The sequence below is a fragment of the Leucopleurus acutus genome, assembly GCF_964270905.1.
Source record: "Leucopleurus acutus genome assembly, chromosome: 1".
In the NCBI taxonomy this organism is placed as follows: Eukaryota; Metazoa; Chordata; class Mammalia; order Artiodactyla; family Delphinidae; genus Leucopleurus; species Leucopleurus acutus.
Genome location: NC_139142.1, coordinates 128,824,632 through 128,843,517, shown reverse-complemented (window position 1 = coordinate 128,843,517; position 18,886 = coordinate 128,824,632). Strand labels below are relative to the sequence as shown.

The window sequence follows — 18,886 nt, the reverse complement described above, 5'->3', positions numbered from 1 at the left end:
TTCTTCCTGGTTCAGTCTTGGAAAGTTGTACCTTACCAAGAATTTGTCCAGTTTATTGGCATATAGTTGCTTGTAGTAGTCTCTTACAATCCTTTGTATTTCTGTGGTGTCCATTGTAACTTCTCAGTTTTCATTTTTTTTTAACATCTTTATTGGAGTGTAATTGCTTTACAATGGTGTGTTAGTTTCTGCTTTATAACAAAGTGAATCAGTTACACATATACATATGTTCCCATATCTCTTCCCTCTTGCGTCTCTGTCCCTCCCACCCTCCCTATCCTACCCCTCTAGGTGGTCACAAAGCATCGAGATAATCTCCCTGTGCTATGCGGCTGCTTCCCACTAGCTATCTATTTTACGTTTGATAGTGTATATATGTCCATGCCATTCTCTCACTATGTCCATTTCTAATTTTATTGATTTGAGCCCTCTCCCTTTTTTTCTTGATGAGTCTGGCTAAAGGTTTATCAGGTTCATCTTTTCAGAGAACCAGCTTTTAGTTTCATTGATCTTTTCTGTCATTTTCTTCATCTGTATTTCACTTACTTATGCTCTCATCTTTATGATTTCTTTCCTTATACTGACTTGCAGTTTTGTTTGTTCTTCTTTCTCTAGTTGCTTTAGGTGTTTGAGATGTTTCTTATTTCCTGAGGTAAAATTGTAGTGCTATAAACTCCCCTCTTAGAACTGCTTTTGCTACGTGCCATAGGTTTTGGATCGTCGTGCTTTCACTTTCAGTTGTCTCTAGGTATTTTTTGATTTCCTCTTTGATTTCTTCAGTGAGCCATTGGTTGTTTAGTAGCATATTGTTTAGCCTCCATGTGTTTGTGTTTTTTACAGTTTTTTTCTTATAGTTGATTTCTAATCTCATAGCGTTGTAGTCAGAAAAGATGCTTGATATGATTTCAGTTTTCCTAAATTTACTGAGGTTCACTTTGTGGCCCAAGATGTGATCGATCCTGGACAGTGTACCATGTGCACTTGAAAAGAATGCGTATTCTGCTGCTTTTGGATGGAATGCTCTATAAATATCAATTAAGTCTAATGTGTCATTTAAGGCCTGTGTTTTCTCATTGACTTTCTGTCTGGATGATCTGTTCATTGATCAATCTGGAGTGTTAAAGTCCCCCACTATTATTGTGTTACTATTGATTTCCCCTTTTATGCCTGTTAGCATTTGCCTCATATATTGAGGAGCTCCTGTGTTGGGTGCATATGTATTTACAATTGTCATATCTTGGATTGATCCCTTGATCATTATGTAGTGTCCTTCCTTGTCTCTTGTAGCATTCTTTATTTTAAAGTCTGTTTTATCTGATATGAGTATTGCTACTCCAGATTTCTTTTAATTTCCATTTGCATGGAGTATCTTTTTCCATCCCTTCACTTTGTGTCTGTATGTGTCCCTAGGTCTGAAGTGGATCTCTTGTAGACTGTGTGTATACGGGGTCTTGTTTTTGTATTCATTCATCCAGTCTTTGTGTTTTGGTTGGAGCATTTAATCCATTTACATTTAAGGTAATTATCTTTATGTATGTTCTTATTGCCATTTTCTTAATTGTTTTTGGATTTTTTTTTTTAGGTCTTTTTTCTCCCATTCCTCTTTTGTTCTCTTCTCTTTTGATGACTAACTTTAGTGTTGTGTTTGGATCCTTTTTTCTTTTTTGTGTGTGTATCTATTGTAGATTTTCAGTTTGTGATTACCATGAGGCTTTGATATAGCAGTCTATATATAAACAAGATTGTTTTCTGTTGCTGGTCTTAATTTCAAATGTATTTCCCATATCCTGTATTTGTGCTGATTTTGATATCATATTTTTGATATATCGAATTGCTGATTTCGATATCATATTTGTGTGTGGGTGATTTCCTACCTTTACTGTATGTTTGCCTTTAACAGTGAGCTTTTCCATTTGTAATTTTCCTGTTTCTCATTGTGGCCTTTTCTTGTCTACCTAGAGAACTTTCTTTAGCATTTTTTGCAAAGCTGGTCTGGTGGTGCTGAATTCTCTTAGCTGTTGCCTGTGTGAAGCTTTTGATTTTGTTGTCGAATCTGAATGAGAGCCTTGCTGGGTAGAGTATTCTTGGTTGTAGGTTCTTACCTTTCATCACTTTAAATATATTTTGCCACTCCCTTCTAGTCTGCAGTTTTTGCTGAAAAATTAACTGATAACCTTATGGGAATTCTCTTGTATGTTATTCGTTGCTTTTCCCTTGTTGCTTTTAATATTTTTTGTGTGTTTCATTTTTGTCAGTTTCATTACTGTGTGTCTTGGCGTGTTCCTCCTTGGGTTTAATCCTTTATGGGACTCTGTGCTTCCTGGACTTGGGTGACTTTTTCCTTTCCCATGTTAGGGAATTTTTCAGCTATTAATCTCTTCAAATATCTTCTCAGGTGTCTTCTGTCTCTTATCCTTCTGGCACTCACATAATGTGAATGTTGGTGCATCTAACAAAGTCTCAGAGGTCTCTTAAACTGTCCTATTTTTTTTCATTCTTTTTTCTCTGTTCTGTGGCAGTCATTTCCGCCATTCCTTCTTCCAGCTCCCTTATCAGTTCTTCTGCCTCATTTATTCTGCTATTTATTCCTTCCAGTGTAGTTTCATTTCACTTATTTTATTGTTCATTTCTGTTTGTTTCTTCTTTAGATCTTCTAGCTTGCTCTTAAACATTTCTTGCATCTTTTAGGTCTGTGCTTCCATTCTTTTTCCGAGATCTTGGATCGTCTTTACCATAGTTACTCTGAATTCTTTTTTGGGTAGATTGCCTATCTCCACTTCTTTTAGTTGTTCTTCTGGGGCTTTATTTTGTTTTTTCGTCTGGGACATATTTCTCCAATATTGCATTTTGTCTAATTTTCTGTATTGTGGGCCTGTTCCACAGGCTGCAGAGTTGTAGTTCTTCTTGCTTCTGCTTCTGCCCCCTTGTGGATGAGGCTGATCTAAGAGGCTTTTGCAGGTTTCCTGGTGGGAGGGACTGGTTCCTGCCCAGTGATGGGTGCAGCTGGGTCTCGTCCCTCTGGTGGGCAGGGCTGTGTCAAGAGGTGTGTTTAGGGCTTCCCTCGTGGCACAGTGGTTGAGAGTCCGCCTGCCGATGCAGGGGACACGGGTTCGTGCCCCAGTCAGGGAAGATCCCACATGCCACGGAGCGGCTAGGCCCTTGAGCCATGGCTGCTGAGCCTGCGCGTCCGGAGCCTGTGCTCCGCAACGGAGGAGGCCACAACAGTGAGAGGCCTGCATACCGCAAAAAAAAAAAAAAAAAAAAAAAGTGTGTTTAGCAGGCAGCTGTGGGCTCAGGATGACTTTTGGCAGCCTGTCTGCTGATGGGTGGGATGTGTTCCCACCCTGTCAGTTCTTTGGCCGGAGGTGTCCCCGCACTGGAGCCTAGAGGGTGTTGGGTGGGGCCAACTGTTGGTGAGAAAATGGCGGCCTGTAGGAGGGCCTATACCAATGAGTACTCCCCAGAACTACCTCCACCTGTGTTTTTGTACCTGCAGTGAGCCACAGCTGCTCCCTGCCTCTACAGGAGACCCTCCAATACCAGCAGGTAGGTCTGGCCCAGGATCCCGTGAGTTCACTGCTTTTTCTCCTGGGTCCTGGTGTGCACAAGACCTTGTGTGTGCTGAGAGTGGAGTTTCTGTCTCCCCCAGTCCTGTGGAATTCCTGCAGTCAAACGCCACAGACGCTCAAAGCCAGATGCTCTGGGGGCTCCTCCTCCCATTGCCAGACCCCCAGGCTGGGGAGCCTGATGTGGGGCTCAGAACTTTCACTCCTATGACATAACCTCTGTGGTAATCATTATTTTCCAGTTTGTGGATCGCCCACCCATTGGGTATGGGATTTGATTTTATTGCGATTGTGCCCATCCTGCCATCTCAGTGTGGCTTCTTCTTTGTCTTTGGATATAGGATATCTTTTTCGGTAGGTTCCAGTCTTTTTTTGTCAATAGTTGTTCAGCAGTTAGTTGTGATTTCAGTGTTTTTGTGAGAGGGGGTGAACCCATGTCCTTCTACTCTGCCATCTTGTCTCCCATCCCACAGTTTCTTTATCCATTCATCCTTTGATGGACACTTAAGTTGTTTTCATATCTTGGCTATTGTGAATAGTGCTACAGTGAACATGTGGGTGCATATATCTTTTCCAGTTAGTGTTTTCTTTTTCTTCGGATAAGTACTCCAAAGTGGAATTGTTGGATCATATGGGAGTTCTCTTTTACTTTTTTGAGAAACGTCCATACTTTTCCATAGTGGCTGCACCACATTTTGCATGCCTACCAACAGTGCACAAGGGTTCCCTTTAATCCACATCTTCACCAACACTTGCTATTAATTGTCATTTTGATAATAGTTATTTTAACAGGTGTGAGGTGATATTTCACTGTGGTTTTGATTTGCATTTCCCTGATAATTAGTGATGTTGAGCAGCTTTTCATATATACCTGTTGGCCATCTGTATATGTTCTTTGGAAAAGTGTTCACATCCTTTGCCCAATTTTTTTTATAGAAGTATAGTTAATTTACAACATTGTGTTAGTTTCAAGTGTACAGCAAAGTGATTCAGTTATACATATATTATAAATATATATGTATTTTCAAGTTCTTTTCCCTTATAGGTTATTACAAGATGTTGAGTATAATTTCCTTTGCTGTACAGTAGGTCCTTGTTGCTTACCTATTTTATATGTAGTATTGTGTATATGTTAATCCCAAACTCCTAATTCATCCCCTGCTCCCTCCCCTCCCCAATTCCTTTGGTAACCATAAGTTCGTTTTCTGTCTGTGAGTTGATTTCTGTTTTGTAAATAAGTTTATTTATATCATTTTTTAGATTCCGCATGTAAGTGATATCGTATGATATTTTGTCTTACTCTGTCTGACTTCACTTAATATGATCATCTCTAGGTCCATCCATGTTGCTGCAAATGTTCTGTCCAATTTTTAATTGGATTGTTTGTTTTTTTACTATTGAGTTTTATGTATTCTTTATATATTTTGGATATCAGGCCTATTTGAGATACATGATTTGCAAATATTTTTCCCCATTCAGTAGGTAGCCTATTTTTTTTATGGTTTCCTTTGCTGTGCATAAGCTTTTTAGTATTATCCTGTCCCATTTATTTATTTTTGCTTTTATTGCTTTTGGTGTCAGATTCAAAAAATCATCACCAAGACCTGTGTCAAGGAGCTTACCACCTATGTTTTCTTCTAGGAGTTTTAGGGGTTTTATGGTATTAGGTCTTACATTTCAAGCCTTTAATCCATTTTGAGTTCAGTTTTGTGTATAGTGTATGATAATGGTCCAGTGTCTTTTTTCTTGGATGTGGATGCCCAGTTTTCCTAGCACCCTTTATTGAAGAGACTGTCCTTTCCCCATTGTTCTTTCTTCCTTCTTTCCTTCCTTCCTTCCTTCCTTCCTTCCTTTGCTGTGTTGGGTCTTGGTTGCTGCACGCGGTCTTTCTCTAGTTGCAGCGAGCAGGGGCTACTTTTCATTGCGGTGCGCGGGTGTCTCATTGCAGTGGCTTCTCTTGTTGCAGAGTACAGGCTCTAGGCGCACAGGCTTCAGTAGTTGCGGCACACAGGCTCAGTAGTTGTGGCGCGGGGGGCTCTATCTAGAGCGCAGGCTCAGTTAGCTGTGGCGCATGGGCTTAGTTGCTCCGCGGCATGTGGGATCTTCCCAGACCAGGACTCGAACCCGTTCCCCTGCATTGGCAGGCAGATTCTTAACCACTGCACCATCAGGGAAGCCCTCCCAATTGTACATTCTCGCCTCCTTTGTTGTTAATTACTTGACCGTACATGTGTAAGTTTATTTCTGGGCTCTTTATTCTATTCCATTCATCTAACATCTGTTTTTATGGCAGTAATGTACTGTTTTGATTACTATAGCTTTGTGATAGAATTAGATATCAGCAAACATGATGCCTCGAGCTTTGTCCTTCTTTCTCAAGATTGCTTTGGCATTTTGGCGTCTTTGTGGTTTCATATATATTTTAGGACTGTTTGTTCTATTTGTTTGAAAAATGCCATTGGAATTTTGATAGGAATTGTGTTGAAACTGTAGATTGCTCTAGGTAGTATGGATGTTTTAATAATACTGATTCTTCAAGTCCACGTGCATGGAATTTCTTGCTGTTCATTTGTGTCATATTCAGTTTCTTTCATCATTGTCATATAGTTTTCGATGTCCAGGTCTTTCATCTCTTTGGCTAAATTTATTTCTCTTTGGCTAAATTTATTTCTAAGTATCTTGTTCTTTTTGATGCAATCGTAAATGGGCTTATTTCTCTTTCTGATAATTCATTATTAACTTATAGTTATTTTCTGGTAACTCTAAGACTTTTGTTAAATGGGCAGGACACAAGATTCTGTACTCTCACTTTGTCAAGTTTATATCTTCTTACTGGGACCCCTTCTTGCCCTTTTTATCCCCCCTCAGCTACCCACATACATTTTACTAACTGATTTTTTTGTGTTCATTTATTTATTGAACAAATATTTCATTGTCTCCTATTAACGTCTCAGGTAGTGTTTGTTCTAGACGCCTGGTTTACTTCAGTGAACAAAAACAGACAAAAGTCCCTGTCCTGGTAAGGTCGTACAGTCTGTTGAAGGATGCAGAAAATAAACATAAACTAAGGAAACTGTATAACATGTTAGAAGGTGATGGTGCCATCAAAGAAACATAGCAGGGTGAGGGGGATTGGGCAGTTCCAGAGTGGAGGTGGGAGTTGGGGTTTTAAATGTGGTGGTCTGTTTAGGCCTCATTAAGTATGTGCGATACTTGAAGGAATTAAGAAAAACAAGAGGATATCTGGGAGAAGAGCATTCCGGGTGAAAAGGACAGTCTTTACAAAGGCTTACATAGGCAGGAACGTGTCTGTCATGTTCTAAGAAAAACAAGGAGAAGCCAGTGTGTCTGGAGAAGGGCAAGAACAAGGGGGAGATGGCAAATGAGGTCAGTGAGATAATGGGTAGCCAGATTATTGTAAGGACTGAATGAAATGGAAACCATGGGAGGTTCGCACAGAGAAGAGATATGTTCTAACCTGTGTTTTAAAAGATCACCTGACTGCTGAATTGGGATTAGAATCTCGGGGGCAAGCATGGAAGCAGGGAAAGCAGTTAGGAAGCATTTCAGGAATCCCAATGACAGGTGATGGTGGCACATACCAGGGTGATAACAATGGACATGGTGAGGAATGGTTGGATTCTGAATCCATATTGAAGGTAGAGTTTACAGGTTATGCTAGGGATTGGATGTGGAGGTAAGATGGCCAGACTGGGGGTAGGGAGGGGTGGTCGGGAATAACTTCGAAGGTTTTTGCCTAAGCCCATAGAGGTATGGCGTTACATCAACGGAGATGGGAAGGACAGCACATAGAGATGTTGAGTAGGCGCTGGATCCAGGAGTGAGAGTTCAGGGCGAGGTCGGTTCTAGTGTATGAATTTGGGAATCATCAGCAATGGTATGTAAAACCATGACACAAAGCGATATCACCAAGGAACAAGTGTAGACGGAAAGCAGAGAACCAAAGCGGTGTCTTGTGACATTAAGAGTTAAGGGAGAAGAGCCTCAACCAACAAACAATATTGAGAAGGATGAACCAGTGCGTTTAAGAGAACAACCCAAAAAGTGTACTGTCCCAGAAGCTAAGCCAAGATCCTTTATCAAAGAGGAGGGAGTAATCAGCCATGTCAAATGATTAAGTCTGGTGAGAACTAAGAATTGAGGATTATTAGTTTTAGCATTGCCACAGGTGACTTTCACCATGTTTCATTTGAGTGCTTGAGGCAAAACTGTATAAGGAGTGAGTTTAAGAGAAAATGTGAGAAAAGGAAAGAGAGACAGTGAGTACAGACAACTCAGGAGTTTTTGCTGCAAAGAGGAATAGAGAAATAGAGTGTAGCTGGCCAGAGAAGCGAGTTGAGACTATTTTTTTTAAGATGGGAGAAGTGCTGCCTGTTTGTTTGCTGATGGGAAGGATCCGTAGAGATGGGAAATTTGATAGGGATAGAAGGAATAATTGAATTGTTGGAAAAATACCCTGTCTGTAACAGGGGGGATAGGACCAGATCCACAATTAGAAGGATTGTTTTTAGGTAACAGCATGGATAGTTTGACTATAGTGACAGGCAGAGTATGTGGGTGTAGATATTGGTAGGTGGTTAGATGTAGTTTTGAGAGTTGAAGTTTTCATTGCTTCACTTTCCTCAGTAAAGTAGAAAACCTATTCTAAATGTATCTAAGTGCAATACAGTTTGATATTCGCATTTTGACATATCACCAGGTTATTTATTCACTAACAAATACTTATTGAATTCATACTAGGCATTGTTCTAGATGGTAAATATATAACTGAGCAAAAGTCCTATCTTGAGGGAACGTCTGTTTTAGTGGATGGAAATAGAATAAGCATATATATGTCAGCTTCGATTAGTGATATAAATGAAAATAAAGCAGTGTAAAGGAGAAGGGAGGTAGTTCTTTCTTATAGGTTGGTCACGAAAGTCACTTCTGATGAAGTGACATCTGAGCAGAGATCTGAATCGGATGAGAGGTAAACCCTGCAGGTGTCTGCACAGTACATTTGAAACAGCAAGAACAGCCAGTGCAAAGGCCCTAAAGCAAGAACATCTTGCCATATTGGAGCAAGGGACTAGTATGGCTGAAGCAGAGTGAATGAGGGAGTAGGTGGAAGAAGTCAAGTTCAGAGAGGTAGTGGTGGGAGGGGGGCCCAGATCATGCAGGCCTTATAAACCATTAGGAGGACCTTGGTTTTTACTCTGAGATAGGATGCTGCCTTGGGAGGTTTTGAACAGATGAGTGATGTGATTTTATTTGTGTTTTAAAAGGCTCAGCGTGGCTTCTCTGGGGGCAGGGGTGGGATAGACAAGGGTAGAAAGAAGGATACGCCTTACTTGGCTATCACCATAAATCTTAGTGACAGGTTGATGGTGACTTAGTGCTAGCAGTGGCGATGGTCAAAGTTGTTGAATTCTGGTTATATTCAGAAGGAAGAACTGAAAGGATTGGCTGACAGATTGCATGCAGGGTGAGAGAGAATTTGACTTATAAGGTTTTGGGGCCGTCTTACTGGAAGACTAGATTTACTGTTAATTGAGGTGGACAAACCGAGGGCAGAAAAGGTTTGGAGGAGTATCCAGAATTTGGTTTGTAACAAATTTAATTTGATCTACCACTTTATGTTTCCATCCAGTGTGTCAAGTAGGCAGTTTTATACATGGCAACACGGGCATATAAAAGGTCAGGAGTGGCAATGTAAGTTTGCACATCATCAGCAGATAAATAGAACATATTTAAAAAGCCATAAGCCTAGATGAGGTAACTAAGGGAGTAAAGCATATAGAGAAGACATGAGAAGCTTTGGGGCACTCAAGTAGTTAGTTAGAAGTTAGATTGCTGAGGAGCAACCAACAGAAGGAAACAAGAAACAGTACTATCCAGTGAGGTGGGAGGAGAACACTGAGTGTGGGGTCCCAGAAGCCAAAGAAAAGACTTCAAGAAGGCAGACATGATCAAGTGTATCAAATGCTCACTAGGTGTGTAATGTGAAGACTGATAACTGTTATTTTTGCTGAGTTTTCCCTGATGTTTACTCCTGAATACACCTGTCTCCTTCTGTCCATCTTCAAACTGAAAGTGCCATGAGGTCAGGTATCTAATACGTGACATGTAGTAAAAGCTCAGTATTTGCTGAATATGTGCTACTGGCACCCTCTTCCAGCCCTCATCTCTTTCTAATCTTGCACTTGAGTACATTGTTTACATTGCTGCCCATCTGTCTGACCTTTCCTGTCTAGAAAGCTTCAGGGGCTCCCCATTACCTGCATTATACAATCCTGGCACCTCTCCTGACAAATCCATCCATGTCATCTTTTTCAGCCTCATCTCCTACCACTTCCTATTCATACCTATACCCTAATATGGAACAATTTATAGTTCTGTCTACAGACTGTATTATTTCATCCTTCTATGGCTTTACTCATTCTATTTATTTTTTCAGCCTAAGATGACTTTCCTCCTTTGCTTGGCTAAAGTCTAGCTTGAAGAATCAGGAAGCTTTTGTGAGCCAACTCATTCAGTCCACAGGCAGCCTTTATAATAACTGTATATAATCTCTATCACATTTCTTATTCTCTAACTTTTTTATGTGTCTGTTACGTTTTCTAAAGTATAAATTTTTTAGGGTCAGAAGTGTATCTTTCTTTATCTTCCTCTCCATGGTACCTGTCACAGTGCTATCTTCTGGGTAGGCACTCTAAATACTGAATTTTAAGAGAACAGGAAAATGAAGGGGAAGGCATTCAAATGTGAGCTGAAGATTGTCTGGATCAGTGACTTGACAGTAAGTAGAAAAGAATGGTACATGGTAAATTCTAGACTAGGTCAAAAGGTAGATATTTGAAAGAAATGGTAAAGATGTACATTTTAATATATATATCTATACTTTGTACAAAGGAGTATAAATGCCTACGTCGAAATAATAGAAAAAATATATAGAAAAACTATTTTTAACTATTCCTTGCAATTCCTCAGTTATTATATAGTATGCTAATAGTATATATTAGAAAATATGAAGTAGACTGTGTTACATATGTAATTTATAATTTTTTTAATACTTTCATATTAAATTTTTAGGATATCAATGCAAGCCTGAATAAGAAAAAGAATTTCTCCCTCCTAAGCCATGGCATATCAGTTGTACAGAAATACCACTTTGGGAAACAGTCTTCAGGAGAGCCTCGATGAGCTTATACAGGTGAGGGAGTAAAAAATTAACATTTTTATTTAGATGGATCTATAATAATTCTTGTTCTCATACTTATGAGAATGGCATGGTCTACATAGCTTTGAGATAACTTTGGATAAGTTAACACAAGTCTTGAGATTTAAATTAGAATTTTGAATTTATATTTTAATTTTAGGAAAATTAACCTTTTTATGTAAACCTCATATTTCCATTTATTTTCATATATTTTGAGCTTTGATAAGATTAGACTTTTTTTTTTTAACGTATTATTTGGTCCCAAGTTTTTTATTTAAAAGAAACTTGGTTCCTTCAATTTATCGAACACTTCTTTCCAGATACTGTGAAGGAGTGGTAGACAAAGTTTTGTCCTGGTGTTGTAACATCACTGCATGTTTTCTTTTCAAAATTATGTTTGTGTCAAGATAATGCAAGAAAATATTGTCAGCCTTTGCTTCTTAGTTGTCAGTTATGGCAAAAAGAATAAGGGATTCTAGTTTAAGGGATTCTAGTTTAGAGGCTCTGGTTAACCTCAGTTAAATTTTAGATGATAATTCATGATTTTTTGTTTTTTTAGCTTTTTAAAAAATTTTATTTTATTTTTGGGTGTGTTGGGTCTTCGTTTCTATGCGAGGGCTTTCTCTAGTTGTGGCGAGCGGGAGCCGCTCTTCATCGCGGTGTGCGGGCCTCTCACTGTCGCGGCCTCTCTTGTTATGGAGCAGAAGCTCCAGACGCGCAGGCTCAGTAGTTGTGGCTCACGGGCTTAGTTGCTCTGCGGCATGTGGGATCTTCCCAGACAGGGCTCGGGATCTTCCCAGACCAGGGCTCGAACCCGTGTCCCCTGCATTGGCAGGCAGATTCTCAACCACTGTGCCACCAGGGAAGCCCTATAATTCATGTATTTTTGTTTTATTTTTTCTTTAATGTTCTTCTCTAAGAAGATTCATGACCTTTATTTTTTCTCAGTCTCAACAGATTACCCCCCAGCTTGCCCTTCAAGTTCTACTTCAGTTTGATAAGGCTATAAATTCAGCGTTGGCACAGAGGGTCAGGAACCGAGTCAATTTCAGGGTAAGGATATTTTCTTAAATCTAGAAGCTGCACCATGGTTGTTACAATAGTGCTTTTTAGGACACCTACATATTTATTAATCATAAAAAGAGATGGCTTAATCAAACTTCGGAACTTGTTTGCTTGATGTTTAAATCTGTATACTAAGTTCATCCACTTAATGTTAGATACAGAGTTGTTTTTAGATTCTTATTCCATTGTTTTTCACAAATCAGCCTATGTGTGTTTGGCTACCTTCCCTGAAGAGTTACTGAGATTTCAAATGTCTGAAACATTATCTGCAGGATTGAAGGTAAGTGAGAGTAATCTCTAAGGATCAGTTATGTTTTTTAAACTCTGACCAGGGAAGTTCAGAGTTATTTCTAGAAACTTCACGTTGCCGCCCACGTACTCTTAGAGACCTGACCTGTTGGCAGATAATGGTCTCTTCTGGTAGCTTGGTCTCATTTGAATCATTTGTACTTTGAACAGTAATCCCAAACTGAACAAAACTGTCTTTCTCAATTCGATGGTAAATTCAGATTACAAGATAGGAAAATCAACAAATGAAAAGAATATAGATGTTAATTTGCATTTAAGAGAACATCAGTGTTTGGGGTTTTTGGTTTTAGTTTGTGATGAAAAGCACAAAAGAAAAATTTATCATTTATTCAACGAACATTTCAATGCCTATTAAATACGAGGCATTGTTCTGGATATTGGGTATACAGGGCAAAAGAAGACAGGCCCCGTTTGACTTATTTTAGTGAAGGGGTAAAATCTGCATGTATTTTATGTTCATATAAATAAGTCACATGATTTTCACATGCCTAACAATTATCTGGAGTAAAACGTGGCTTTATAAAATTTTATCAGTGGATTCTTGAATTTTTAACAGTAATAATGCTGGCAAAGCTTCCTTTTTGTACAACCATACATACAAATGTGCCTACTTTGTCATTCAGAACCTGATCCTTTAATTCTAAATTGATCCATGTTGATACATACTTGCCCATGTAGAAAATTTGTTTGACTACTTATCAGAGTCGTAGGATTCACAAGGCCTGAGTGGTCTTCTAGTTGTATTATTGTAGGTTTCTAGTTTGGATCTCTTTAGCTAAAGGTAAATTAACTGTAAAAAAGTGTTATTCAGTAGATATATGTAAAAAATATATGTATTTATTAGAGGTGCGTTAAAGATACAGTTTAGCCACATGTTATCTATCATATAGAAGGAAATTTTTAATATAAAGAACAGAATTTCAGCATAGTTGAATGTTCACATGCTAATCATAAATAGCAGTGACTTGCCTGGTTCAAGTCATTGACACATCTGCCACTAACTGGATATGACAGTAACCCACACACTTATAAGATCTCTGATTATACACAAGCCAGAAATGAACATTGAGGTTGGCATTTGGTTGTTCAGCCTTCCAACGGCTCAAACTATAGTCAAGGAAGAGATCTAATTAAAAAAAATTTTTTTTTTTACATTTACAACTCTGCATCTTTTTACTTAATATGTCCTGAGTGATTTTCTATGCATTACTCCCACCTCTCCACTGAAACTTCTCTTGCCAAGTTATTTATTGCTAAATCTAATGCATAATTAGTGATACTATTGATTAGTCTCTTTTGAAACGCATACTTCCCTTGAAATCTTACTATTTTGGCTTTTTTCTTCTATTCTCTGGCCCCTCTTCTCAGGCTACTTTGTATCACTTAATTGCTGGTTTTCCTTAAGGGTTATCTAGGGCTCCACATATTCTCCTTGAATGATCTCATCCAGTCCTTGGCTTTAAAATTGATATGCTCCCATGCTTGCTTCTACACTCCAGCTGCTTATTGGATATGGTAAGATGTAGCTGAAACTCAAATTTAACTTTCCCCCAAACCAGTTTTTTCTATGAATGCGTTGTTACACAAGCCAGAAACTTGGGAATATCAAAGATTTCTCTGTTCCCCACCCTACCGTATCCGGTTGGTTATCAAGCGTTGACAGATCTACCTTTTAAAATCTCTCCACTTCCCGGGACCCCCTTGCCTCTGTTATCGCCCAGCCACTTTCACCTGTCTGATTCAGCCAGCTAAAAGCTATCGGCTTCTTAGCTTCTCTCCTTCCTTCAGTCAGACTCCCCTCTAGTCTGTTCATGTTATCACCAAAAATGCAAAATGCAAATCTCATCATGTTACTCCTCTGCTTGAAATCCTTCATTGACGTCCTAATGCCCTCACAATACGGAAAAGCTTTCCCAAGGTTTTCCATGATCTCTTTCACCTTAGGACCTCCTGTCATATTCTCCTTTCAGGAACTTACTATCTCCCATTCCAAGTGTTTGTCTTCCTTTCTGCTGTCCCACCTTTCCGTTGACTCTTTTTCATTCTTTGGGACTCAAGCTTTCTCTGTCCTACTTGGATGCCTCTACCGTACTCCCATTCCAAGTGTTTGTCTTCCTTTCTGCTGTCCCACCTTTCCGTTGACTCTTTTTCATTCTTTGGGACTCAAGCTTTCTCTGTCCTACTTGGATGCCTCTACCGTACTCCCATTGTACCCAGTGACAATCTTTCATAGCACTGTTACACTATGTATTTACTTGTTTCAGTGATCTCCCCTGCTAACCTAAGCTTCTTGGATGGCAGGGATCATATGTGGATTGCTTACCGTTGTATCCTCAGTGCCTAGTATAGTCTAAGAAATAGTAGTTATTCATATATATTAAATTGGATCATATGTGGATTGCTTACCGTTGTATCCTCAGTGCCTAGTATAGTCTAAGAAATAGTAGTTATTCATATATATTAAATTTATTCATTCATAGCCATTATAATTCCCATAATCATTCTAACTTAAGCCATTAATGAGAACTCAGTTTTTGATATTACAAGTAACACTGCAGGGAACAGTTTTGTGCTGAATTTTTTTTTCTGAAGGCATATAAATGTCTCATTGAATACTAAATTTCATATGTAAATACTTGTGCATGTATATATCTCTCAGGTTTTGATTATATTCTGTTGGTGTCCACCCTTGCAAAAAGTTCCTTTTAATGTTCAGATAAAATTTTTAGGAGGAATAGGTATTAATTATAAGAATGTGAGTTGCAGAGGACAATAATGTTGTAATTTTAGTGGCTAATACAGTAATTCATCTGAGCTATAAGTCACAGGATGAAAATGAATGTTTCTAGGGATTCCCTGCTTTTGTACAAATTCAGAGAATCAACATACACAGTAAAATTGGTTGCTTTTAAAAAGTATTTTTTGAAAGTATTTATATAAAAAATTCAAATGCATTTCCATAATTTAGCCACATGAGGGCAGTAGAAATACAGATTCAGATTTCCATTCAATTTTTCTTAAGATTTCAGGTAAGTAATTTGCAGGCTTTTCCAGTGCTGAAAGTAGTCTGCTAACTAAAATATTTTTTAACTCTTCCCTTAGCAAATTTATCTAGAATTTTTTTCTTTAAGTGATTAACACTTAAGATTGCTTGCTTAAGATTTTCCTTAATTTTCATCCTATTTTGAGAATTATGTACTTGTAGCTAGGTTTTCTTAAATTGTCTGGAGAAAAATGTGAGGGGGAAAAAAATGACTTTTCATGGTTTGTCTAAATGTTTTGTTTTAAAGGGCTCTCTAAATACATACAGATTCTGCGATAATGTGTGGACTTTTGTATTGAATGATGTTGAATTCAGAGAGGTGACAGAACTTATTAAAGTGGATAAAGTGAAAATTGTAGCCTGTGATGGTAAAAGTAAGTGTTTGCCCTAATTACTGTGAAAGCAAAGCTACTTGAAATCTTGTTTTCATGAGTCTTTAGAAAACTTTCATCTGACATTAAGGGAGAAAATGGCCAGTGATCCACTCCCAGATAGAGAGACCAGGCTTCTTTCTCAGCTAGATTCTGGATTCCAGATCTCACATAGTCCTCTTACTAACTTTAGGTATAAACATTTCATATGACACATAGACTACTTCCACAGCTTGACTTTGTGTGCAGGGTCGGGGGGGAAGCATATTAATAAGCTTTTCTTCCCTATTTCAGTTGCAGAGTTGAAGTGTTTCTAAAGCTTTTCTTTTTCTTTAATGAAGTGTTTAATTTCAACAGTTTTATCCTATGGTTTCTGTTTCGTTGGAGACCTATACATTTTAAAAATGATTATTTAAAAGACTTTAAATAACCATAAGAGCCTTATCAGTCATAATGGTAAATATCTAGTCCTCTGATCTGTTACATGCAGATATTTTTACAGCAAACCTAAGAACTTCTCTGCTTTCTGTTCCATGATTATTTTCTTTTTACTAATTGAATTTTAAATATATAAATTATACTTACTTTTACTTTGTAATCTGAACAATTTGTGTTTAAAGCAGCTATTCCTGAAATTAAATAGAGAATACTGTCACTTTCCAAGAAGGGGAATTTTGAAAAGCAAGAGAAAGAGAAATGTAGAAAGCAGGACCCTCCGTTTCTCAGGTTGTAGGTTAGGTTTTTTGGTTTTTGTGTTTTGGGTTTCAAAGAAATGCCCTATCACTGAAAAGCTATAAAGACAGAAAACCACACAGAAGAAAAACGTCATTTGTAACATCATCTGGAGATAACATATCACTTAATATTTTAATGTGAAACCTTCTAGTCTTTATTTATACATATCTTTACAGTAATATATGTATGCACGTACTCATTTGCAAATATATAATTTTTTACACATAAGTCATTAACTGTTCTCTTAAACCTGATTTTTGATAGCCGCCTAGAATTATATACCTTTATCCCTTTTTAAAGAAATCATATCTTCCAGATGTCAGAGTCTCTGAAACTAGCAATGTTACAGTGGCTCATACATTTCATTTCGGAAGGTTAACTAGGGATAATCATTCTAAGAACTTTAAGATGACTTTTTTATATAATTACCAAATAGCTTGTTCTTTGCTGTAACAACAACAAAAAATCTATGTTTATAATTTTATAGTTCCTGGATCACAGATAACATTCCTGTATGTCAGATAAATGTATGCTTTTTTTCATGTCTTTCTTATAGTTTAGGCTAATAGTACCCTTATAACCCTTAGGTTTTCAGATTTTTACTAGACTATAGAATTTAAGCATTAATGTATAATTTCTAGACCACTATCAAAATGAGTTAATAATGATATGGATCAGTACTGTTCATAAAACTTGCATGCTGATGGAAATGTTTCCTGTCTGTACTCTCCAATAGCCACATCTGACTGTTAAGCACTTGAAATGGGTTAGGGCAAGTGAGAAATTTAATGTTTTAATTTTTATTTAATTTTCTTAACTTTAAATAGCCACATGTGGTTAGCCAGTAGCTACCACATTGGACAGCACAGATGTAGACTAGTAGAGTATCAATCGATCAATCATTTGAAACAGCTAAGAACCAAAAAGTCAGTGAAGGCCCCTCAGCAAGCTTAATAATATCAAAGAGTCCGTGTAAACATATGTATTTTACTTAGAGGTAGTCTTTAGAGTGTATTTCTCTTGCTTCTTAAAGATATAAGATTGTCTGTTTTTTCACACTTCAGTGTATATAAAGTACAAATCAGCCTTACCTACTGCAGTGGCTTCTGAGGAACTTGCCCCACTTACAGCACAGTACAGTCATTGTTCAGTCATTGTTCTTCAAAGAAACGATTGTTGAGTATTCAAGAAAAGCTTAGATTGTGTTCCATGCACTCGTGTCAGCAGAAAATACAATCAATCATTAAAGTATAAATAGTTGTGGCATTTAGAGGTAGAAGCTTAATAATTAATACCATTCCTTAGTAGCCAGATAAATGCAGTACTACTGCAAAATAAGCCCATTTCTTCTAAAAGTCAGCTTTCTGAAATAAAGTTCAATTCCAAATAGAGAAGCAGAGAAAGTGATTGATAGTGGCTAGAATTTTGGTCTTTTTCTCACCAGGAATTAAAACAATTCTGTTCTATGTTATAGTCCTTTGTGGTCTTAAATTTGTGGACAGTAGAGGACTGGAAAAAAAGTATAGCAGCTGTATGAACCAAATGTAGTATAACTTGATTTCTCTTAACATAAATGTGGAGACTAAGCGTTAACTTGCCTTTTAAGGCAGAGGTAAAAAGACATTTACGTGCACAAGATATTACTGTGGTCAGCTTTTCTTTTCCACCCTTGTGTCCCCTTCTTCACCACCATTACTTCCTGTTTTACTTTTGAAAGAAAGATTTTTCTCAACATATTTAAATTTAAGTTGCTGCTTGAATTTACTGTGTCTCTCCTCTGTTTCCTAGATACTGGCTCCAATACTACAGAATGAATAGGAAAAAAATGGCTTTTTAATGCCATCCTGTTATTGTTCATCGCTTTTTGAAGAGAAGCATAGAAGAGACTTTTTTTTTAATTTATTCTAGCATTGCAGAAATGACTACACTGTGCCGTACTATCAGAGAATTCCAGTAGAAAGAAGCTTATAATTCTGTACCTTGTTACATTACCTTATTATACAGCATGAAGAAACAGAACTTTTTTTTAATGACAAATCAAACATTGTGGCCTTCCTAAGACCATTCTTTAATAAATTCATTTTAAAACTCAATGTGAGTAATAACTGCTAGAGCTACTGAGCAATATGGAGATACTAGATAAGCATTTTGACAGAGCACCGTGTTCCTTGCAAAGGAAATTAGAAAATGCATTCATTTCAGTAAAGTTAGTTTCTATCAATTGTTTGTTAGTTTAACTGATGAAGCATTAGCAGGGGCAAGACCAAAATTCCAGACTAGAACTTAAGTACAAAACCAAGGGTAATTATTGGTGTGAAAAATCTAAGTAGAACTCAACTAGGAAAAATTAAACATGTAGTCTTTACATGTAAATTATTTCTTAAATTGTCCATATGAGTCAGGTTTCATTTTTTAGAATATTCTACATCTTACCAGTTATTAGACTTTCAATGAGTCAGGTTTCATTTTTTAGAATATTCTACATCTTACCAGTTATTAGACTTTCAATAAAAAGTCCTATTAAGGGCTTCCCTGGTGGTGCAGTGGTTGAGAGTCCACCTGCCGATGCAGGGGACAC

General features: G+C 37.7%; 2 protein-coding genes across 5 annotated transcripts in view; both read left to right on the top strand.

Moving 5' to 3' along the window:
* Positions 1-10,733, top strand: part of BNIP2 (BCL2 interacting protein 2) — a 48,297-nt gene extending 37,564 nt beyond the window's left edge. For both annotated transcript variants that reach the window (XM_082847749.1, XM_082847748.1), the window contains one exon: positions 10,659-10,733. The gene's annotated coding sequence lies outside the window, so the exon portion shown is untranslated. The remainder of the gene's footprint in view (positions 1-10,658) is intronic.
* GTF2A2 (general transcription factor IIA subunit 2) overlaps positions 1-18,401 on the top strand; it is a 33,224-nt gene extending 14,823 nt beyond the window's left edge. For all 3 annotated transcript variants that reach the window (XM_082847786.1, XM_082847784.1, XM_082847785.1), the window contains exons 2-5: positions 10,659-10,779; positions 11,734-11,838; positions 15,450-15,576; positions 18,097-18,401. In XM_082847786.1, coding sequence (XP_082703912.1) covers positions 10,708-10,779; positions 11,734-11,838; positions 15,450-15,576; positions 18,097-18,122 — 330 coding nt within the window. In that variant the 5' untranslated portion in view covers positions 10,659-10,707 and the 3' untranslated portion in view covers positions 18,123-18,401. The remainder of the gene's footprint in view (positions 1-10,658; positions 10,780-11,733; positions 11,839-15,449; positions 15,577-18,096) is intronic.
* The last annotated feature ends 485 nt before the right edge of the window (positions 18,402-18,886 follow it).